The sequence below is a fragment of the Bombyx mori genome, chromosome 26 (genome assembly GCF_030269925.1).
Source record: "Bombyx mori chromosome 26, ASM3026992v2".
Classification (NCBI taxonomy): domain Eukaryota; kingdom Metazoa; phylum Arthropoda; class Insecta; order Lepidoptera; family Bombycidae; genus Bombyx; species Bombyx mori.
In genome coordinates this window covers 8,079,619-8,100,641 of record NC_085132.1, presented here as the reverse complement: position 1 = coordinate 8,100,641, position 21,023 = coordinate 8,079,619, and the positions used below count along the sequence as shown (strand labels likewise).

General features: G+C 38.5%; 1 protein-coding gene across 3 annotated transcripts in view; it reads right to left on the bottom strand.

Annotated features, from left to right (window-relative positions):
• Positions 1–3,001: 3,001 nt before the first annotated feature.
• LOC101746084 (dedicator of cytokinesis protein 1) overlaps positions 3,002–21,023 on the bottom strand; it is a 69,012-nt gene continuing 50,990 nt past the window's right edge. For 2 of the 3 annotated variants that reach the window (XM_012691517.3, XM_012691525.3), the window contains 12 exons: positions 20,254–20,416; positions 19,568–19,711; positions 18,252–18,350; positions 17,019–17,183; positions 15,797–15,946; positions 14,669–14,781; positions 13,306–13,430; positions 12,833–12,895; positions 12,116–12,200; positions 10,882–11,061; positions 7,342–7,465; positions 3,002–6,171 (listed from right to left, as the gene is read on the bottom strand). In XM_012691517.3, the coding sequence (XP_012546971.2) occupies positions 5,927–6,171; positions 7,342–7,465; positions 10,882–11,061; positions 12,116–12,200; positions 12,833–12,895; positions 13,306–13,430; positions 14,669–14,781; positions 15,797–15,946; positions 17,019–17,183; positions 18,252–18,350; positions 19,568–19,711; positions 20,254–20,416 (1,656 nt within the window). In that variant the 3' untranslated portion in view covers positions 3,002–5,926. The remainder of the gene's footprint in view (positions 6,172–7,341; positions 7,466–10,881; positions 11,062–12,115; positions 12,201–12,832; positions 12,896–13,305; positions 13,431–14,668; positions 14,782–15,796; positions 15,947–17,018; positions 17,184–18,251; positions 18,351–19,567; positions 19,712–20,253; positions 20,417–21,023) is intronic. The other variant, XM_012691522.3, reaches the window with a different exon arrangement.

Here is a 21,023-nt window from a genome sequence, read left to right as displayed (position 1 = left end):
GACTTTGCGTTACGATGTCTTTCTGGGGATAATTTTTGACATGGGCCACCTAATTTTGACATTAACTCTTTTTCTATTAATTAGACTAAATAAATCGCTAGTCCTTTTTCCAAACGATGTTTGGAAACTCCTTAATCGTGGATATTAGTGAGCAACAGTGACAATTTACGATCGAAGGGACGTTAATTTCGTAGGTAAACAAAAAACAAAAAACGAATTAAACAGCCGTGTTTTGACAAAGAACGTTTTGTTGATATTAGGTGCTCAAGATAACGCGGCCTCGCCACTGCTCTCGCAAATTTAGAAATACGATTTACCCAAATCTAAACGATAAAAAACGTCGTCATTTCCTTAACCTTGGACAATGACCAAGCCCATTAACAGTGTTAATGGACGCCTTAAAATTATTTTCGACGAGTTTATTTACTCACTACATCAATCATTGTGTTGTGTATAAATGGTGTTAAGAAATAAAATGAAAAATCGGCAGATACTTAAGCAATCTCGAATTTAACGCCATGTTTGTAAATAGTTCTCATCGATTAACAATATCAGTTGTGTAGACTTCGTAGAAGAGATTCTACTGAATTATAATTGATAGAACCGTCATAGAACATCCAGGGCACAACGGCTTCTCGGTAGATTTAGGCAGAGCAGTGATATCTAGTCGTAACGTGGCTCACACATCATTCATGAAAAATGGGAAGATACTTAGGCAATCTCGAATTTAACGCCATGTTTCTAAATAGCTCTCATCGATTAACAATATCAATTGTGTAGACTTCGTAGAAGAAAAATTCTCGTAGAAGAAAGAAATTCTACTGAATTATAATTGATAGAACATCCAGGGCATAACGGCTTCTCGATAGATATCTAGTCGTAACGTGGCTCACACATCGTTCCAGTATTTAAACAAATTTTCCGGATTCATTTTCATTAGACGATACTCTGAAATGTCTATGAATGTGCTTTCGAAGTCGTGATTCGACTCAATACGTCTGTCTTCGACGCTAATCTTACCCATGTGTCTTAACTGACTACTTTATCAAATACCTACCCAATAATTCATTAGTAATCGCGATCATTATTCACCTTACGTGTACCCCAAGAACTCGTCTCAATACAACGGCGTGACGTGGTCCCCAGAATTAAATCGCCCAAGACTAAGTATTGTTTTGGTAAACAAGCGACGATCGCGCTTAGAATTATTCCCACGGACAATGCGTATCCGTGAGGAGATTTCCGAAGCGTGTAATGATAAACTGATTTACGTAATAATCGACACGCTTATGGCTCAAGGGGGATCTGTGTGTCTTTGAGGCAGCAGGTTCGAGATTAATTAATAGCGCGCACAAGGCGGTACCTGGGTTCGACTGGACTGGAGGAGCTCAATGGGGTGTAGTTAATCGTTCTGAGGGAGTCCGTATAGAGTCCTTTCTCTATTTCGTGTGAAAATCACTCATTTGGATCACTCGTAATTAGCACCACAATTGAAACAATAGGAGTTTTATTGTTGCAGCGGCTTACACAGTGTTAAGTTATAGAGTTATTAATTTATTCGACTTATGTATTTTCGGCGGGAAAAATCTCGTGTCACAGGCTATATTCTTTTTTCCATCTCTATAAAAAAGGTACGTTCTTAAACGCCACTTTTCTATTTGGCGGGTTTTACGCGGCTCACACCGAGAGCTGTCGCACTCGCCTTTATCAAGGCCTAGTTCCTTGGAATCAAATGGAAGAAACCGAGGACTTTTGTCCGCATGCTCTCCTTCTTGTTTTTGGAGGCGCCGGAACCCAACATAATCTGGCCCCTCCTTCGCCAGGTATCCGTAAATTGTGATTCCTAGCATTAAAAAAAAGGTTCGAGAATAGTACGAATCAATGGTAATTTATTAGCGATGTTAACGGAACAATCGTCAGGGAAGTTACTATATTGGTAAAGGCCATATTGAACATACCCGGGTATGCACCGGCTCTGCACTGGTGGTAGGACATCTTGGGAGTCCGCGCGGGTAGGTACCACCACCCTGCCTATTTCTGCCTTGAAGCAGTAATGCGTTTCCGTTTGAAGGGTAGGGCATCCGTTGTAACTATACGGAGACCTTAGAACTCATATCTCAATGTGGGTGGCGGCATTTACGTTGTCGGTGTCTATGGGCTCCGGTAACCGGCTTAACACTAGGTGGGCCGTGAGCTCGTCCACCCATCGAAGCAATATATTATATATATTCGCTGCGAAACAGTCACTGGAATCTACTACGATGTCCATAGACTTTGCTTGTCTTTTAATTGGCATTCAACTTGAATCGACTGTTATATTCTTTTCTCAGTGTAAACAGATAACCCCGATGACCTGTCCAGCTACTATGAGCTGCTATCCCGCCTGGTTCTTTTTAAATGAGAGTAGACATAAAACCTATCGCATCGCCATTTATAAAAAAGAAACATAAAAGCAAAAGTCAAAAATAAAAAAGAAGACTATCGCCGACCGCACCGCACGCGCTGTACACGCACACGCCGCTTGTTTTGAAACCTATATATTTTTTGGACTTACTGATTAGTTTTCTATTATACGAACTCTTACTGACGATCATATTCGTCGTTGCGCGAGTGGTATACCAGTTTTATGGACAAATAATTTAGAAGAGTGCTGTGTCAAGTCGTCAGGCCAGCCGCCGCCATTACGCTTCGTCCAGCAGTGACGTTGAATTCTGCAGCCAGGAAGAAGCTAGCGCCGGGTTGGCAGGTACGTCAACTCCTCATAGCCTAGCCTCGGCCTGCCCCTCTTTTTGTGCATCTTTTGCGATACTCGCCCCCCACAACAACTTCCTTCAAAAATATTGAACCAGCGCACCGCCGTGGTAAGAAATTGTAAAGAGTTTTTCCCACTACCACCCTTTACAACAAAACGTAATTACGATTGAAATCAAAGGAAGTGAACCCAAACGCTTATGACTGGAATTCGACACGACAGAAAAGGTATAAAACAAAACACAACACACACTGTTCTAATAAAGTGATTTATTACACAATAATTGCCGGACATTGTGCGTGCTTACACAACGTCAATAATACTAAACAATTTACATTGTAAATATAATATAAACAACGGTTCTCATAAATTTTGGTTTTGCATATGGCCGCTAATGTTCTCTATTCAAAAAAATAATATATGTATAAGGTAACTTTGGAAATATTAAAATTTCCACGTCCCTAAAACTATTTACTATCTTATTAATTTTCATTTATCTGTCTTATTTACATTACACTAAGAGTATCTACAGCTCCTAATATATAATGTACATTTTAAGAAAAAAAATGTAGTTTTGAACAAAAAAGAAAAATGTGGATTTTCGAATTGAAAATCGATAAAAAGTATCGATATTTCGAAATTAATCGATTCACTTGTAGTTTTCAAATGATTTCAATAAATCACTTTCGGATGAAGTTACGTAAATGATTCTAATGAACTATTTAAAATTTATAATAAAACGCGCGATTTTTTTTAAAAAATTTGGGTTTTCGAACCGAAAATCGATAACAAGTATCGATATTTCGAAATTAATCGATTCGCTTGTATTTTTCGAATGATTTCAGTAAATCACTTTCGGACTAAGTTACGTAAATGATTCTAATGAACTATTTAAAATTTTTAATAAAACGCGCGTATTTTCTTCTTCACATTCACAGTTCAATGTATGTACTATTTTCTTTAATTAAACTTTATTTTAAATGCTTTCATTTCACTCGTCTTTTATAGTTCTATCTATTGAATTCTCTAGGTATATCCCCATGTAATTGTTGCATTATCAATAAACATTTCAATTGACGAAATATCGTCACGTTACGTACACATATGGTCCCATCGATTCTGGTTTGCGGTGGAAATAAGTTAAATCGCATTCTATTTCATCGATAGGGTTTTATTTAATGTTCAAAATAATATTAATTAATTATTATGATTATATAATTATTAATTAATATCTTTTTTTTTACTTCGTCTTATTTACGTAATAAGTTATTAATTTGTGCCATTCAACAGTCACACGGCGTAATATCACATCTTAATATCAATTGCGAAAGTGTATTTTTATTTAGACACTATTGACACTAAACGTATGGCCGGATTTAATTAATTTCGAACATCGCTCTCATCACGATTTGTGTGGGTTAAATTTTGCTTGACGTAAAATGTTGATATATATTTTTTTTAATTCGAATTCCGACCATAATTACTGACACGTAAAGTTTAGATTACTTAACATTTAATATAATAGTGTTATAATAGTGAAACCAAATAATTATACATATTGTACAAAGCATGTGACTTATAATAAAGTTACTTTTGAATTAAATCTATTTGAATACCACGCGAACCGGATAAATATGAACTAATAATTATAAGTAATGTGAATTGAAGACATGACTGGATCAAGGGGATATGATACAATTTGTTAATTTTGAGAAAACGGGCAACAAGCTTTTGTTACTTGTACTCTTTCTTCGTATATAACTCCTTCATCAAATGCAATTTTTAAAAATAGACTTTAAACGCAGAGTTTTAAGGTCTAATATGGTTTACAGGCACATAATACCTTCATTCAATGTAAAAATCTTAAAAATTATACTTAACCCCTTCATCCACTCACGTCTTCAATTATTAATGTTCTAATCTGTGTTAGTCATTAGATTCAAATGTAACATAAAAACGGAACGCTATTAAACTAACTGAATAAGACACCTCCGCTAAAATAAATCTAAAAATAAAATAACAATACTCTCCATAAAACGCTACAAAATATATAAATAAATCTCTCTCTAAATAATTATTTTCTAGTGTTTTTTTTCTAAAGTGAATTTATCGAATTTCTTTTTGGTCTTTTATTTATGGCAGCGAAAACAATTTTTTCAACGTCTAAATTAAATAAAAGGAATGCCTATCTTCATTGTTCAGGTAAACTGTTGTCCATGAAAAAATATGTGGTCCAGTAATATAATATTAACATATTTTATTTCCGTGATGGATAAGCTCACGACCCACTAAAGGAAGGAAGACTTTGGGATGTGAGGTCGTAATCTCGACTGTGTAGAACAATGACTGCAACGGAAAGCATGTCTGCTTTGCAAACACCCCTTAAATATCTACTCACTAAAATTTAAGTCGAAGTAAGAACCCGTTAGACAATTTCAATTTAACATGTAGATATAACGAATACTATTATCATCCAATCAGATTTATTTAAGTAAATTTTTGAGACAAAAATTTCATTTGGTAACACGCTGTATGTGAGTTTGGAATCTTTGAACGCGATTTTCACTGAATTGAATTCCAAATTTGGCAGACTTATTAGGGACCGATGACAATACAACTATTTAGCTTAATAATTTAGTTCTTCCCATTACCCTGACCAGGATCTTAAAAATCAGTTATTTCCTTAATATATGAAATGAATTATATATGTATCTATTCATTAAGGAATTACTCAACAATAATTCACAGTACCTAAGCAGTAATAATAGATAACCAACTATTCACCTATTAGTTACAACTTGAAAACAGTATTTGAGACAGTCATACAAAGAATTGGATATGAAAAAACAAAGACAGATCGGCCTTTTAAAATATGATTACGAAACGCTATTTTTTTTATAGCACGCAATGGATACTATAATTTACGTATTACATTGCCGTTCCGAAAAAAAAACATGATTATGGTTAGAACGGACAAGTCTTTACGGTTGGTTTAATAAATTGATCATGTATTATCAGGTTTTATTAAGTGAGACATGATTTCATAACACCCTGTACATGAAATTCCGAGGAAGTATTCTCAGAATACCCTACAGCGGGGAAGTAAATTAAACCTCACCTAGTTATATTTAAGAGGTATTTTCCTTTAAACTAGACAACAATATAAGTTATTCCTCATTGAGCATTACGTTTCTTAGGTGGGGGCGTCGGCGCCTTCTCTACATTCGTGTTCCTTCTGTGCACGATCGAGTTGTACAGGAATGATCCTCGCGGCGCAAGAACCGTGTCGTAGTTGTGGCGGACCGGCAATGGTGTCGGATCGGCGTTATTGTTACTGTCATTGTCCAATTCCATGCTTCGGTGGGATTTCATTGGCAAAGGCGGTGGCAGCTCTTCGTCCTGGTTCGAATCGGTCGTGCCTGGGGATGATTAAGTTTAATTACATCTACATCTTTTTTTTTTATTGCCTTGTAGGCAGACGAGCATACGGCCCACCTGATGGTGAGTGGTTACCGTCGCCCATTGACTACAGAAATGCCAGGGGCAGAGCCAAGCCGCTGCCTACCGTTCTTTTAAAGAAGGACATGTCATGGCGCTCGGGAAACACCGTAGAGGGGAGCTTATTCCTTAGCCGGATGGTACGTGGCAGAAAAGACCTCTGGAATTGCGCTGTCGATAAACGCAGCGGTTCCAGATAATATGGATGAACTCTGCTCCGATGGCGGGAGGTGCGATGATAAAAAGGAGATGAAGGGATCATCTCAAACAGTTCCTCAGAGCACTCCCCATGGAACATACGGTACAAAATACAGAGGGAACCGAAGTCCCTCCGCAGACCCAGAGTTCCAAACCCATTCGACGAACACATGAACTTTTACGTAACACCTAAAGGTAAATGTTTACGTCCGTGAGGAATAACATCGTGTAACAAAAATCAAACCCGCAAATCTCTAGTGAGCCTGCGCGGGTAGCTACCACCATCCTGGCTATTTCTACCTTGAAGCAGTAATGCGTTTCGGTTTGAAGGGTGGGGCAGCCGTTGTAACTATACTTGAGACCTTAGAACTTATATCTCAACGTGGGTGGTGCATTTACGTTATAGAAGTCTATGGGCTCCAGTAACCACTTAACACCAGGTGGGCTGTGAGTTCGTCCACCTATCTAAGCAATAAAAATAACCACCATGTTGACGCTAACCTAGTTTCAAAATGGACACCAGAAACACTATGAATAAAACTGTGCATCGTGCTAAGCAGACTACACATCATCATCATCATCATCATCATGGTTCCAAGCCGGCTTCGGCAACGGCGACCAAAATTTTCAGTTCAATAACTTAAAAGCTAATGTCCGCGTCTCTCATGTGCTCTAATATGGCTTGGGTAGCCTATTTTGTTCTTAAACGTGCGCAAACAGAAGCTACACGTAAGAACACCACCCACGAAGTTGTAAAAAATGGTGGAAGGCGGTCCATTTTTCAATTTATTTTGTCTGTCGTCCAGTTCGCGCCTCCTGTCGTTTTGAAAGACATGCACGCTATGCTGTACCAAGCGTCTCCACTCCAAATGATACGGACTACACATACGTACCAATCGAGTCTCTGTTGGAAGGCGGTGCGGAAGAAGTGGTCAAAAGACTTGCCCGTTGGGACAGTCTCTTCTCGCGTTCGACCTCGGCACGGAGCGGTCGCTCGGTGACCAGCTGTAAAACGTCCTGCGTTTGGATGCTGTGTTACTAACTTCTTTACTACATTGATTTTGTTCGAGTACGCTTCGAGCTTTAAAACTTTGATTGTCAATATACAGGGTGTGTTTTTTATCACTATTACCTTAAGATATCAAATAAAGATTAAATTGGGAGATGTATTGTTTTATTTACTTTTTTCAGAAACAAAATTGTCAGCGTCTTTGACGACTCGAAAAATTCACCCTGTATATTATTTAATGAGAAAATTGTCGAGGTGCCTTATCAAATGCAATTGTGATTTTAAATTTAATTTTAATGTAAAAAATAAAAACCTTACAAATATGAATTTACGGTTGTTCTATATTAGTTATTAACAAAGTACATCTAAATGGTATTAATTTAATGTTCTTTTAAATGAGAAATAGACAGAGCCGACAGATATCATAGTCTAATGGTATATTGTTCGCCTTTATAATACATAAGTCGCAGAGACAAAGCTGAGCTTCGCCGTCTATTAAGAGATCTGAAAGTCATACATTTGTAAAGTGGAGAGTGCTCATGAGGACTCACGTTACTCAATTAACAAGTTTAAATTAATGAGCACCTGTTGCACTCATTCTTTTTCTTCACGCATATATCTATACAGTACACATTAATTTGATATTGATAGGTTAACATTTATGGTAAGAATCCAATTATTCAAAGCTGGCAAGACTGCGTATGGATTTAGTTAAGAGATTTATGAGAGTGTCATGTTTACAAGCAAAACGTTTAAGCAGAACGAAATACTTACATGAGTATTAGTCGAGTTTATTCACATGATCAAATTACCACAATACCGAGTGTAAGGTAGCCGGAATGAAAGTTATTTCCCACAAACTCAAGGAAACAATATTCGTTTCCATGGCAACATTATATCGAGAGGTGTATGGCTATTTTTTTGGCGGGAGCCGGAGGAGTGAAGTTTTTGTTTTATTTTGTCTATTTAGTGTTTCTTCAGGTTTAAATGTGTAATAACGGTCGTTTATTCACTGTTTAGTATTTGTGGAAATGCACAAATGTGAGAAAATGAAACAAAGCCGCTGGACATAACTTCTCGGGATCTTCCAAAAATTCCACTGAAAACATCTCAGTAAATGACCACCATTTTACTGACATTATATTTCATCCCATATCATCTCTTTTCATTCCACTTCATATTATCATTTTTCATAAAATTAAGAATATAAATTACAATAAGATTTAAAACCTAAAGGTCTTAGTTACCAGGTCAAAGAATCCGTTTAAAAAAAATTAAAAGGCTATTTGATTGAGACGTTTCGCTTAACGCGCGACATTTATCTTTGCAATTAAGGGTGCGTTTTATTTGGTATTAGCATCAACAGTTCGATGTTTTTAATTGAACTTTAAGTTTACTTCATTCAAATAGTTGAAGAAGATTTTTTGTTATGATATTTTTTCTAAATTTTAAACTTAAAATTGCTCTCCGGTGAAGATGCAAAAATGTCGCTCAAACCAAAAAGCATTCCACCCCTCGATATAATCTTAACGCGTTTATATTTAGAACTATGTTCGGTTTATGGGAATCGAAGACATAATTAAAATCACTCCTATGGTTTAATCTCACTTTATTTTAATCACTTTTACTGTCATTACTTTATATATGTAGATGTGGGATCCTCTATTCGATTTGGACCAATAAAACAATTGATTTCTTCACACAAGCTTGATTTTAATTCCGTCCTTATTATAGGAAAGTAAACAAAATACACAAATAGTTTGTCTTTAGAGTTATACTCCCTCCGCGTCCGGTAATTATACTCATTCCTCCTGTCGCATAAAATAAAACCAGCATGTCAAACATTCATTCACCGTCTCCCTTACCTTCTAACACGACATCTCCTATCTCTTTCACTCACTCATGCTCTCCTACTTACCTTAATTTTTTTTAATAAAGACTGAATTAAAATAAATTTTGTGTGAAGCTATTAACTGTTTTATTGGCCCCGAATTGAATAGAGGTACTCACATACATACTAAGAAATACTTTTACGATTTCTTATCTATTATCTCACATAACTATTATGTATGTAATTATATTAGTATGTAAGTACGTATATTGGTATATAAATCAAATAGTTATTTCATATTAAATGTAAACGGTATATATCTATTTATTGTATGAATATATTTTCTATAATAATGTATTGTCAATGGTACACCACAACATACCTACTACTATATTTTAATATTTTTCAGAATTTCTCTAAATTAAACGGCTGTTAGCGATAAGACCGCCTATTGTACAAAGCTATCTATCTGCTTTTTGACTGTTTTTGGAATGTAAATTGTGTTTTGGTGTGCAATAAAGTGTATTCTCTCTCTCTCTCTCTCTCTCCCTCTCTCCCTCTTTCTCCAGCACCAGTGAGCAGTCTAGGCAATTAAAAAAACCTTAACCTCACCAGGAACAATATTAGTGTTATTAATTTATAACATAATATGTTCGTTCCATACCGTCTAAGGAGTCACGACCGAATCACATGCTAATTTAAAAGCATCCAAATTCTTTTATCTATCTTTCCTTTTATCTTATACCTTTAAACGAGCAATTCTTGTATATATATAATCTGAATCTCGGAAACGGCTCCAACGATTTTCATAAAATTTAGTATACAGGGGATTTCGGAGGCGATAAATCGATCTAACTATGATTTATTTTCAGAAAATGTTGTTTTATTCGTGTTTTCAATGATCAACTTTATCATACTATTTTTCGTATTTGAGGGCAACTAACCGTTTTAAAGACACAAAAAGATGGCGTTATCAAAAAAAAAAAACGGTCATCATCTAGTTTATATTATAAACTCGCTCATTATGCACGAACTCACTAAAACTAAAATCCGACAGACGTTGTCCTGCAAAAATTCATTCAAATCGATCCAGCCGTTTAGTTGTAGTATAGATAAATAACCTAGATATCGACTGCAGCGCCATCTGCCAGGCTGATTTGTGAATCCAAACCATCTAGGGCGCAACCCAAACGCATACAAAAAAAAAACTTTCAAATCGGTCCAGCCGTTAAGGAGGAATTCAGTGACAAACACGCGCACAGAAGAAATATATATATACATAAATTTAGACGGGTGAAAGGCTAAGCGACATTTTAGCAAATTTACAAGAGAGCTTACAGTTTAAAATTTGAAGAAAAAATATAATAACAAAAAAAAAAACTTCTTCAGCTATTTGAACTCGATATTTATGTAAATATATATACATAATTGTAATCCTTGTTTAATTCGTATTGCGATATCGACACTTTATATTTCCATTCAATGTTATTTACAAACACAAGTTATGTACAGAGGTTACAAAACATTCAACGGTGAATGGTTGAGTGAAAGAACGAATGAATGAACGAATGAGTGAACGAACTACTGTCTCACCTCTTGCCGCAGTTCGCGTAGCGTCGACATCATCGGGGTCTCGTTCAATGACGTCACGCTGTTAGGGGTGTTGCACACGCCGCTATTGTGGGATAGAGACCGCGCGTCGTTGCCATTGACCGTCGCGTGCGAAGTGTAGAAGTGGCTTTGGGAGCCGCTCGATTGAGTTCCAACTTCGCTCTGTAAATAAGATATAGACATAGACATCTACGATGTAAATACGCCACCCACCTTGCGATAAGTTCTAAGATCTCAAGTATAGTTACAACAGCTGCCCCACCCTTCAAACCGAAACGCGTTACTACTTCACGGCAGAAATAGACAGAGTAGTGGTACCTAACCGCGCCGACTCACAGGAGGTCCTACCACCAGTAATTACGCAAATTATAATTTTGCGGGTTTCATTTTTATTACACGATGTTATTCCTCCACCGTGGAAGTCAATCGTCAACAATTGTTAAGTGCGTATTTCATTAGAAAAATTGGTACCCGCCTGCGGATTCGAACACCGGTGCATCGCTCGATACGAATGCACCGGACGTCTTATCCCTTAGACCACGACAACTTCATGTAATAGAATAGTAGAAAGATTTACGCTAATTTACACGCACTTGGGGCACTATTCAATATTAAATAGTCAAACGTTTACATTAAAAGAAAAAAATTATTAGCAAAGAAATACATAAACACACATAATAATCTACACTGTTAAAGTACCCGCCAAATTAATCTTAATAGTATCTGTGGACCGAGACCATAGAGTATATAGGTATATATCGCGTGGTATGGAAATAAATTTCAACCTCTTTAAAAAGGCGACATAACATGAAAACCCTCTTGTCGTGGCCGTCGGGAATTACATACCCGATCCTGTAGACCGAATGGTAAACAGTCGACGTCGCCCTAAACACGTCATTACGGATCCTCCCGATCCATTAACGGTGCTTTTAGGTACCACAAACACTGGTCACTGTCCTCGCCGAACCCGTCGCTTGCGACGAAGGGCTCGACGAGTGAATTAACCCAAAGACACAGCCCACTGAGTTTCTTCGCCGGATCTTCTCAGTGGGTCGCGTTTCCGATCCGGTGGTAGATTCTGCGAAGCACTGCTCTTGCTAGGGCCAGTGTTAGTGACACTCCCGGTTAGAGCCCCGTGAGTTCACCTACACGTCAAGGAGAATCTGAAATAGCCTCTCAAGGCTATCAGCATAGGTAAGGAAAAAAACTAAAATACCTTTCTTCCGGCTCGTGCTTTACTACGTTTCTTCGGTGGATTCTGTAGGGTGCCAAGATAGTTTGCAACGCCGCCACTGCTATTCCTATAGACAGAAATATACAATTTCAATATGCAATATAAATGCGTTTGGCTCATGACCGATCATAGCAGCCTTTTGACAATAAAACGTGAGCGCTGTCGTGGAATAAGAATAATCTATACATTAAAGTTTGTAATATATGTTCCATTACGATGGAATTTTCGGGAAATTTTCAGATCCAAATAATGGAGATTCTGTGAAGTTTCGTAGCGATTTGATTAAAGTCAAAGTCAAGATTATAAATAACAATAGAATTTAATACTATTGTGTATTCACGGAATAATTAACAACATCTACAAACGTTGGTATATAATCTGTAGATGTGTGAACAATGACGTCATTGTGCACTTTTCATCTAGCGTGAAATTCAAACGGCTAATTTTCTTTTCGTTCGATATTTAAATTTAAATTATTAGCTTATTTTAAGCAGCAGCTTGGCTTTGCTGGTGTCCATACACAACTGTAATGCTAATAAAAAAAAATGCTATTAACAATCAATACATAATTAGTACAGTAATCAGTAAACCGAGGTCTTCAAACAACTGTCTGTGATTGTAAACACGACCGAATGTCATTTTAAATAAAGCTTTCTTTTCATTGCCCAAAAACGGTATATAGAGTTTAGAGAACTGTACCTGGCGAACTGGTTTATAGCGCTGTTGAAACTGGTGAATCTACCGGGACTCTTAGACGAAACGCTGAAAAAAAAAAGCAAGATTAATAAATAATTGATGCCGTGACTTTCCAACTTAAATGTTTGTACTCCTTTTATTTGTAACGTATCTGAAAGTACCCTCAAATTTTTTTAGAAAACTGACTCTCGCTAATGCTTTCCTGAAATCGCTTATTTCATCGTTGTATACACACGAGTAATGAGAGTGATTTCATTCTGTTTACATTCTCAAATCGCTGACCTTGTCTAAGGTAGAACTAATACGGCGATGATATCATTTAACAATATATTTTAGGTGTAGCTGTAATAAGGTCCATTTTACCTTTTTATTAATGTGAAGAAAGCGCGAGTAAAGAGCTTTTACTGAAATAAAATATTTACGACCACACTCTTAAGTACTATCGGCCACAAAATGAATATGCAGCTAAGACTTACTCGTTTCCGGTTGATATGTCGGACATACGATTGTTGGTGACTGTACTCGTGGTGTCCGTGTGCAGGCTGTTTCTCAGAGTTATCCGAAGTTGAACTTCTTGCGATTCCGTTTCAAAGTCGCAAGTCTAAAAATTAACAAAATGTTTTCTATATATATTGTGATGAAATTCTTAAATAAAGAAGACGTTGATCTATTCTGGAACTTTCTGACAAAAGCATTTAACAGTTATTTGTCATAGTCGTAGCAAGCCATCATCATTAAATCCACTGTAAATAAATAAATGACACGTGATCATCTGGCCGACATTTTTGTAACTACACAGGCGAGCCGTTTAAAGTTTAAAATTTGCAACAAATATAACATCGTGTAGTACAAAACAAACCCGCAAACTTATAATTTGCGTAATCACTGGTGGTAGGACCTCTTGTGATTCCGCACGGGTAGGTACCACCGCCCCACTTATTTCTGCCATGAAGCAGTAATGCGTTTCGGTTTGAAGGGTGGGGCAGCCGTTGTAACTATACTGAGACCTTAGAACTTATAAAATAGTAAACACTTTGTTTGTTGTTGTTTGGGTTCTCTGGTCCAGATTCTGTAAACAAGATTGGAACCGGTTAAAGCATAGGTAAAAAATATGTTGTCTGACACTTTTTTGTCATCTCAAGGTGGGTGGCGGCATTTACGTTGTAGATGTCTATGGGCTCCGGTAACCACTTAACACCCGGTGGGCTGTGAGCTCGTCCACCCATCTAAGCAATAAAAAAACTATGCTCGCAATACCAACAACCGCCTCCAATGATGAGGAACATCGCTCGATATGCCTTGGAAGCGAACGACGATGAGACGCGACCCCATCCATCGACAGCCACTACTACAGAAGAATAAAATCTAGTCTAGTGTAGCTGTTTCAACAATTCGATTGGTTATTACCAGTGAGCGGAGTAGGTAGATTGATTTTATATACTTACGTCAAGATATTATAATATGGACATGACATTTTATCCATAATAATAATTTTATTAAAATGAAAAAAAATAATTTCAATCCTCATCGGATACAATTTCTATATATATGAGATAAAGTAACAAAAAATCCTGTCTAAGTTTTGTCTCATACTGACAAGTGTCATTTCTAATTCAACAGAAAGGGACAAAATACGGTGTAACTATTCCAAGGTGTTTTTGTATAAAATAAAATACTGATTTCTTTCACGTTTTTCACCTTAAACAACAAAAATCACAATAAATATAAAGTTCCGGTATTTTGGAGGCATATCCATATTATCCTCTACGTTTGACGTCAACGACCTTAAATCAATCTACCTACTCCGACCCCTAGTTATTACGATACGTATTAACGAACCTTCCTCCCGTATCTCTGGTGCACGTGCTTCTGTACGGTTCGAAATCGTTCCATGAGATGCGCGTGCATCTCTTCTTGCGCGGGCGGAGCTCGGCTGGCGTGAACATCTAAGCCTAAAGCACACAGAAAATCACAATCATTATCCTACTAATATAATAAGAGCGAATGTTTGCAAGCATGTATGGGTGTTGCTTTTTTTTTCCTACCTATGATGAAAGCCTTGAGAGGCTAGACTAGCGTTACCCTAGCGCGTAGGTGAGCTCACGGGGTTCAAGCGGAAAGTGTTGCTAATGCTGGCCTTGGCAAGATCTGCGCTTCGCAGAATCCACCACCGGATCGGAAATGCTACCCACTGAGAAGATACGGCGAGAAACCGGAGAATATTACGACTGAGACTATGGTATAATTATTATGTCCGTGCAGTTTGGGTCATAAAAAATCGGAGCGGTGAAGCGAGTATTTCGCTCTCTCTTCCACTCACGAGCCTTATGGGCGGGCATAGTGATGCGCATTGTTGTTGTCGATAAGCGTTATCGATAGTGTATTTAGGTTTGTCATTTTGTGGGTTAGTGATAAAAATGAAAGAAAAAATCACTAATCGAACACACCACATATAGCCGCAGCAAGTTCACGAGAACGTCAGAAATTAACCATTTGTAACTTTACGGGATCCATTCTTATTTCAGTTAAATTTTTTAACACATTGTTGATAACAACACGTGCAAATATTATTTTGAATAAATTCTGCCGTTTTGATACAAAACAAAGGAGTAGCCATTGTGTCACTAAAGAAATCCAGACAACGTATGCATAGAAACACATTTCTCTTCGACATAATGTACTATAATTTGCAGGTAAGTACAAATGACTCATAACATAACAATGTCTCAAAACCCTTCGTATACCACCCCGTCGCCATGTATCTGCCTTCGATGACTCATTTGCAATATGCTCACCGCCCTCTAGCCGGGCTATGTTTTATGACCCAAACTGCACGGACAAAATAATTCTACTATAGTCAATACGAGCATGCAGTCAAGAGATGTGCGGTTTAGGAAACGGGATCTGCCATCCTTGTCGCACTCAACAACTCTGAAACGTATGAATAGTGAGACGGGATACACTCACCGAACTTGAGCAGCGGTATTTGGTCGGCGATCAAATCTTTGAGCTCGACGAGCAGGGCCGCGTGCTCCGGGTGTCGGCTCTCATAGGCCGGGGTCAGGAACGAGTTCTCGTAGTTCACTATGCCACCTTGCACGGCCGAGTCGAGGATACCTGTGACGCAGGCGTGACGTAAGCGTGACGTGAGCGTGACGTAACCTCGTAGCTTAGTGTATAAGCCGCGCCAATAGAGAAACGAATCTAAAATGGCGGCGGCGATCGTGCGCTCTCACTCTAAACTATAACTGTGTTTAGTCGCACACGGCGCGTACTGCATGCAAAAAAAATATCAGTTCTGACTGGTAAGTAATATGGCCTCTCACAAACGAGGAAAAGCCCTTCACAGTGATGCACGCGAGATCGTGTATAACGTTATTAAATACTTTGAAGAGGAAAATAATCCCGAGAAATTAAAGAAAATATATTCTCTTTTTTTTTACAATGAACAACTTTTTCTTTCTATCTTTCTTTTTATTTGTTGACCCTACCATCTGTCAGAGCAGATACATAGACGCCATTTTCGATTCGTTTCTTTATTGGCGCGGCTTATACTCGGATTGTGACGTGGCTTAGTTAAGCACCACCACTGTGAAGCAATAATGCTTTTCGGTTTGAAAGCCGCGAAAGTCGTTCTACTAAAAAAACTGAGACCTTAGAACTCATGTCTCAAGGTGGCATTTACGTTGTAGATGTCTACGGGCTCCGGTAACCAATTAACATCAGGTAAGTAGGCTGCAAGTTTCTTCATTCACTTAGGCAAGCAAATGAAGACCACGAAATGTTGGGAGAAAAAAAATGGTGCGCGTGCAACTTCGTGAAAGAAGTGAAACTTCTTTTGTAGTGTGTAGTATTGCGAATTTCTTCATTTTTCATACTTAAATCTAATTTGTCTCGTAAAAGGGAATGTTGTGTATAAGGGAAACGACTTAGCTCGCTTTATCCTATCCCTCTCTCCACGGTCGATTGGTTCGCGAGACGCTCTGTCTATTTACTCACTCACTCTTCCAAGTTGTATCTTTACGCTCTAGCAGTAACGAAACTGTCGCGAATTAAATTTTACTCTCAACGCGCCTAAAGAAGTTTCACTTCCAAAAACAACTTTCTCCTAGAAAGCTACACTGCCAATTTTCGTCGACCACTCCGGCGAGGTTTTGGGTAACAGTCATTAAGGTACATATTCGCTTACCCAATAATCGCATTGTGAGCGGATTGAGGGGTGTGTCGGGGTTCCTGGCCTCAAACGCTACAGACTTAAGGGTCCTATTCGTTTGGCGCAACGACTCGACCGCGACCTCGATGGGCGAGACCCAGTACGTGCGTTGCTTGACCACCGGGAACCAACGCAGGATGCCTGCAAAAATCAAAATAGGAATCGATTATTACGTCACAAGAAGTTTGACATTCTAGTGAAAGTGACCTTTTGACATTCAAGATTTGAAGGTGTCTTTTTTTTCATTCGAATACAAAATCGATTTGCGTCAAAAGGTAACAACCAAGTACTGAGTACTTTTTTGAATGGGATTCGGAAATTTGAACAAAACAAACAAAACGACTTTGTGTTTGGCTTGACGTTAGTAAAACTATTGAGGTGATAGAGATCCGAATTATAAATCTTCATTCAATTGCCAATAGTTCAATTCGACATTCAAATATCGACTGTTAATGATCTCGATGGGCTACGGAGATCGATAAATAATGTTCACGCCGGATCTTCTCAGTGGGTCACGATTAAGATCCGGCGGTGGATTCTGCAAAGCAATAAATACTCTTGTTAAGACCAGTGTCAGCAATTGAAGACATGAGCGGATGAAGGGGTTAAGTACCTATTTAAGATTTTTAAGTTTTTTCATTGAATGAAGGTGTTATGCGCCTATATACCATATTAGACCGTAATACTCTAGATTTAAAGGCTATTTTTAGAAACTGCATGTGATAAAGGAGTTATGTATGAAGAAAAAGTACAAGTAATAAAAGTTTGTTGTATCATAATTATCCCCTTCATCCACTCATATCTTCAATTTAACAGGTTGAGTCCGGGAGCTCAGCTACCCTTCCGGGCGTAGCTGTAATAAGCTAACTAAGCTACCAGTGAACAGGTAGGAGAAAAAAATTGAATTAACGACTACACGTGTAGTATTATCAATGAGTAGCTGTACCCGTCCGCTTCACTGGGCATTTAAAATTAACATTATTATTTCTCACCCCCACAAAGATTCTCATCATTAACGCCCCCGCAACTGGTGTAGGGAGCCCAACGCTCATATAAATATTAGCCTACCCATTAAGTACATGTATTTTCTACATGGATACCAAGTTTCAAGTCAATCGGATGCATGGTTCAGTAGTTATAACGGAACATCCGTAAAAACCACTGTAGATTTATATATTAGTATAGATACACTAACGTGTACACACTCACCGGGCAATTTGTCGCTTATCTCTAGTTCAGTCCTTTCGAGCCAACGTCTCGCGAACTCATTCTTATTCAAATCTTCAGTCGAGTCGCTCAACGACTCCTCTGCAAGAATACAAGCGTACTATTACCAGACGCTAAGACACCTTTGCTTGTTTTAAACGGTTCATAGACATACACAGGTGGTAGGAGCTCTTATGAGTCCGCACGGGTAGGTACCACCACCCTGCCGTGAAGCAGTAATGCGTTTCGGTTTGAAGGGCAGGGCAGCCGCTGGAACTATACTGAGATCTTAGAACTCATTTCTCAAGGTGGTTGGCGGCATTTACGTTGTAGATGTCTGCGGGCTCTGGTAACCACTTAACACCAGGTGGGCCGTGAGCTCGTCGACCCAATCTTAGCAATAAAATATATATAAATCGGACCAGTGGCGCCATCACAAAGAAACTGAGGCAGATGCTGTTTAAGTAGCCAATTTGATGCAAATGGTCACAGCTGCTGCCAACTAACAGCGCTAGGTTGAGTATCATCAGGTCAGGTTTGGGTTTGAGCCCCATGAGCTCACCTATTAGTTTGATAAATAAAGAATAACCCCTCCAGGTTAATACTAGAATAGGTAGGGAAAAAAAACATTGGGGCTGTCGGTCTAGTCACCAAATCACCTGCTCGGTGGAAAATCTTCCCTTTGTCGTGATCCCAACAATATATGCTTAGAGTAGCTGACCCGGCAGACTTCGTAGTGCCTCAATCGAGAAATAAAAAAACTAAACTTTTGTATAAAATAAACTTAAAGCAAATGAAAAGAATCCATCTGACGGGGGACATATCAAAGGAAAAACAAAATTGTTATTTTTATTTAATTCCGAGCATTTTCATATATATATATTTCATATTTATTTCCTTTTAAGCCTTCTCTGGACTTCCACGAATAATTCAAGACCAAAATTAGCCAAATCGGTTCCGCCGTTCTCGAGTTTTAGCGAGACTAACGAACAGGTGGTAGGACCTCATGTGAGTCTGCACGGGTAGGTACCACCACTCTGCCTATTTCTGCCGTGAAGCAGTAATGCGTTTTGGCTTGAAGGGTGGGGCAGCCGTTGTAACTATACTGAGACCTTAGAACTTATATCTCAAGGTGGGTGGCGCATTTACGTTGTAAATGTCTATGGGCTCCAGTAACCACTTAACACCAGATGGGCTGTGAGCTCGTCCACCAATCTAAGCAATAAAAAAAAACAGCAATTCATTTTTATATATATATATTTTTTTTTTTTTTATATAGATAAAGACCACTATATAGATAAAGATTGATTTATCCTCACCAGGCCGGTCGAAGGGTCGCGAGAAATAGAACTTGTCGACGTCGTTGTGCTTGTAGTACTGCAGGATCTGTTCGGCGACCGGTTTGCCCGACAAACGTTTGAGCTTATCGCTCATTATCGGATCTACAGCATTTATTTGAAGATCTAATGTTTGAATATTAAGGATTTTATCACTTGGTAATTCCATTTTATCGAATGGTTACGGCGAAGGTATATCGCACCATACAGCCAAGTATTAATTTGTAATGTTATACAAAAAATTATATGCACTAAAAAGATATGAGGTTGATTTATTTGATACAGTAATCAATTGGGATTACGTTGAATAAAATGTCTCAGTGGGTAGTTATCTACTGTGACTTAATTGGACTTTTTGGTAGGAGTTAACCCGTAATCAAGCGTTCCAGTTTGAAAGACTGCAATTAAGATTCCAAGGTCGACATTCATGGTCAACCGTATCTACATACCAGTTCGACGCAAAGCATCCCCGCTCACCTCAACACATCTTAAAATCGACGGTATTTTGGGGTAGGCAGCGACTTGGCTCTGCCCCTGGCATTGCTGAAGTCCACGGGCGACAGTAACCACTCACAATCAGGTGGGCCGTATGCTCGTCTGCCTAAAAGGGCAATAAAAAAAATCCCAATCGGCACTTTTTTGAGGTGAAAACTTTCGAAAAAGGATACATTGTCCTTCGGATTCCGTGATATCCTCGCCGGGCGGGTCCAGGCGCGGCAACACTTCCGCGTCGGGCCACTCGTCCAGCATCCTCTCGATGAACTCCTGGAGTTGCTCGTACTCGTTGCCGCGGTATATGAAGCCCTGCGACGGTATCGTGCTGAGGCAGCCCTATAGATAAATAGTTAACGTAAGCACAATAGGGTTGTGTCACGCTATTTTAAAAAATATTATTGAAGATTATTTCGAAGCTATTATTATTAAATGGGTGATGGACAACCTGCTGTGACGGGTGTACTGTAACTCTTCGACATCACAACATCAATACAACCACTTACCGCGAGATGAGGTCTAAATCTATTCTATTGTATGACAGCTGATCCAACCATCAGACCGGAACGTAGGGCTGTTTCGAGGCAGAAATAGACAGGACGGTTACGCTGGTTATGCGGACGGAGACATTAAACCAACCAGAGGGGCCAGCGTATAACAGTCACTGCTGGGTGTAGGTCTCTCCAATTGCATAATTATTTTTTTATTGCCTTTTTTGATGGGTGAACTAGCTCACAGCCCAACTGGTGTTAAGTGGTTACTGGAGCCCATAGACATCTACAACGTAAATGCGCCACCCACCTTGAGATGTAAGTTCTAAGGTCTCAGTATAGTTAGGGTAGTAGAGGTAGGTCCTACCACCAGTAATTACGCTGATTATAATTTTGCGGGTTTCATTTTTATTACACGATGTTATTCCTTCACCGTGGAAGTCAATCGTGAACAT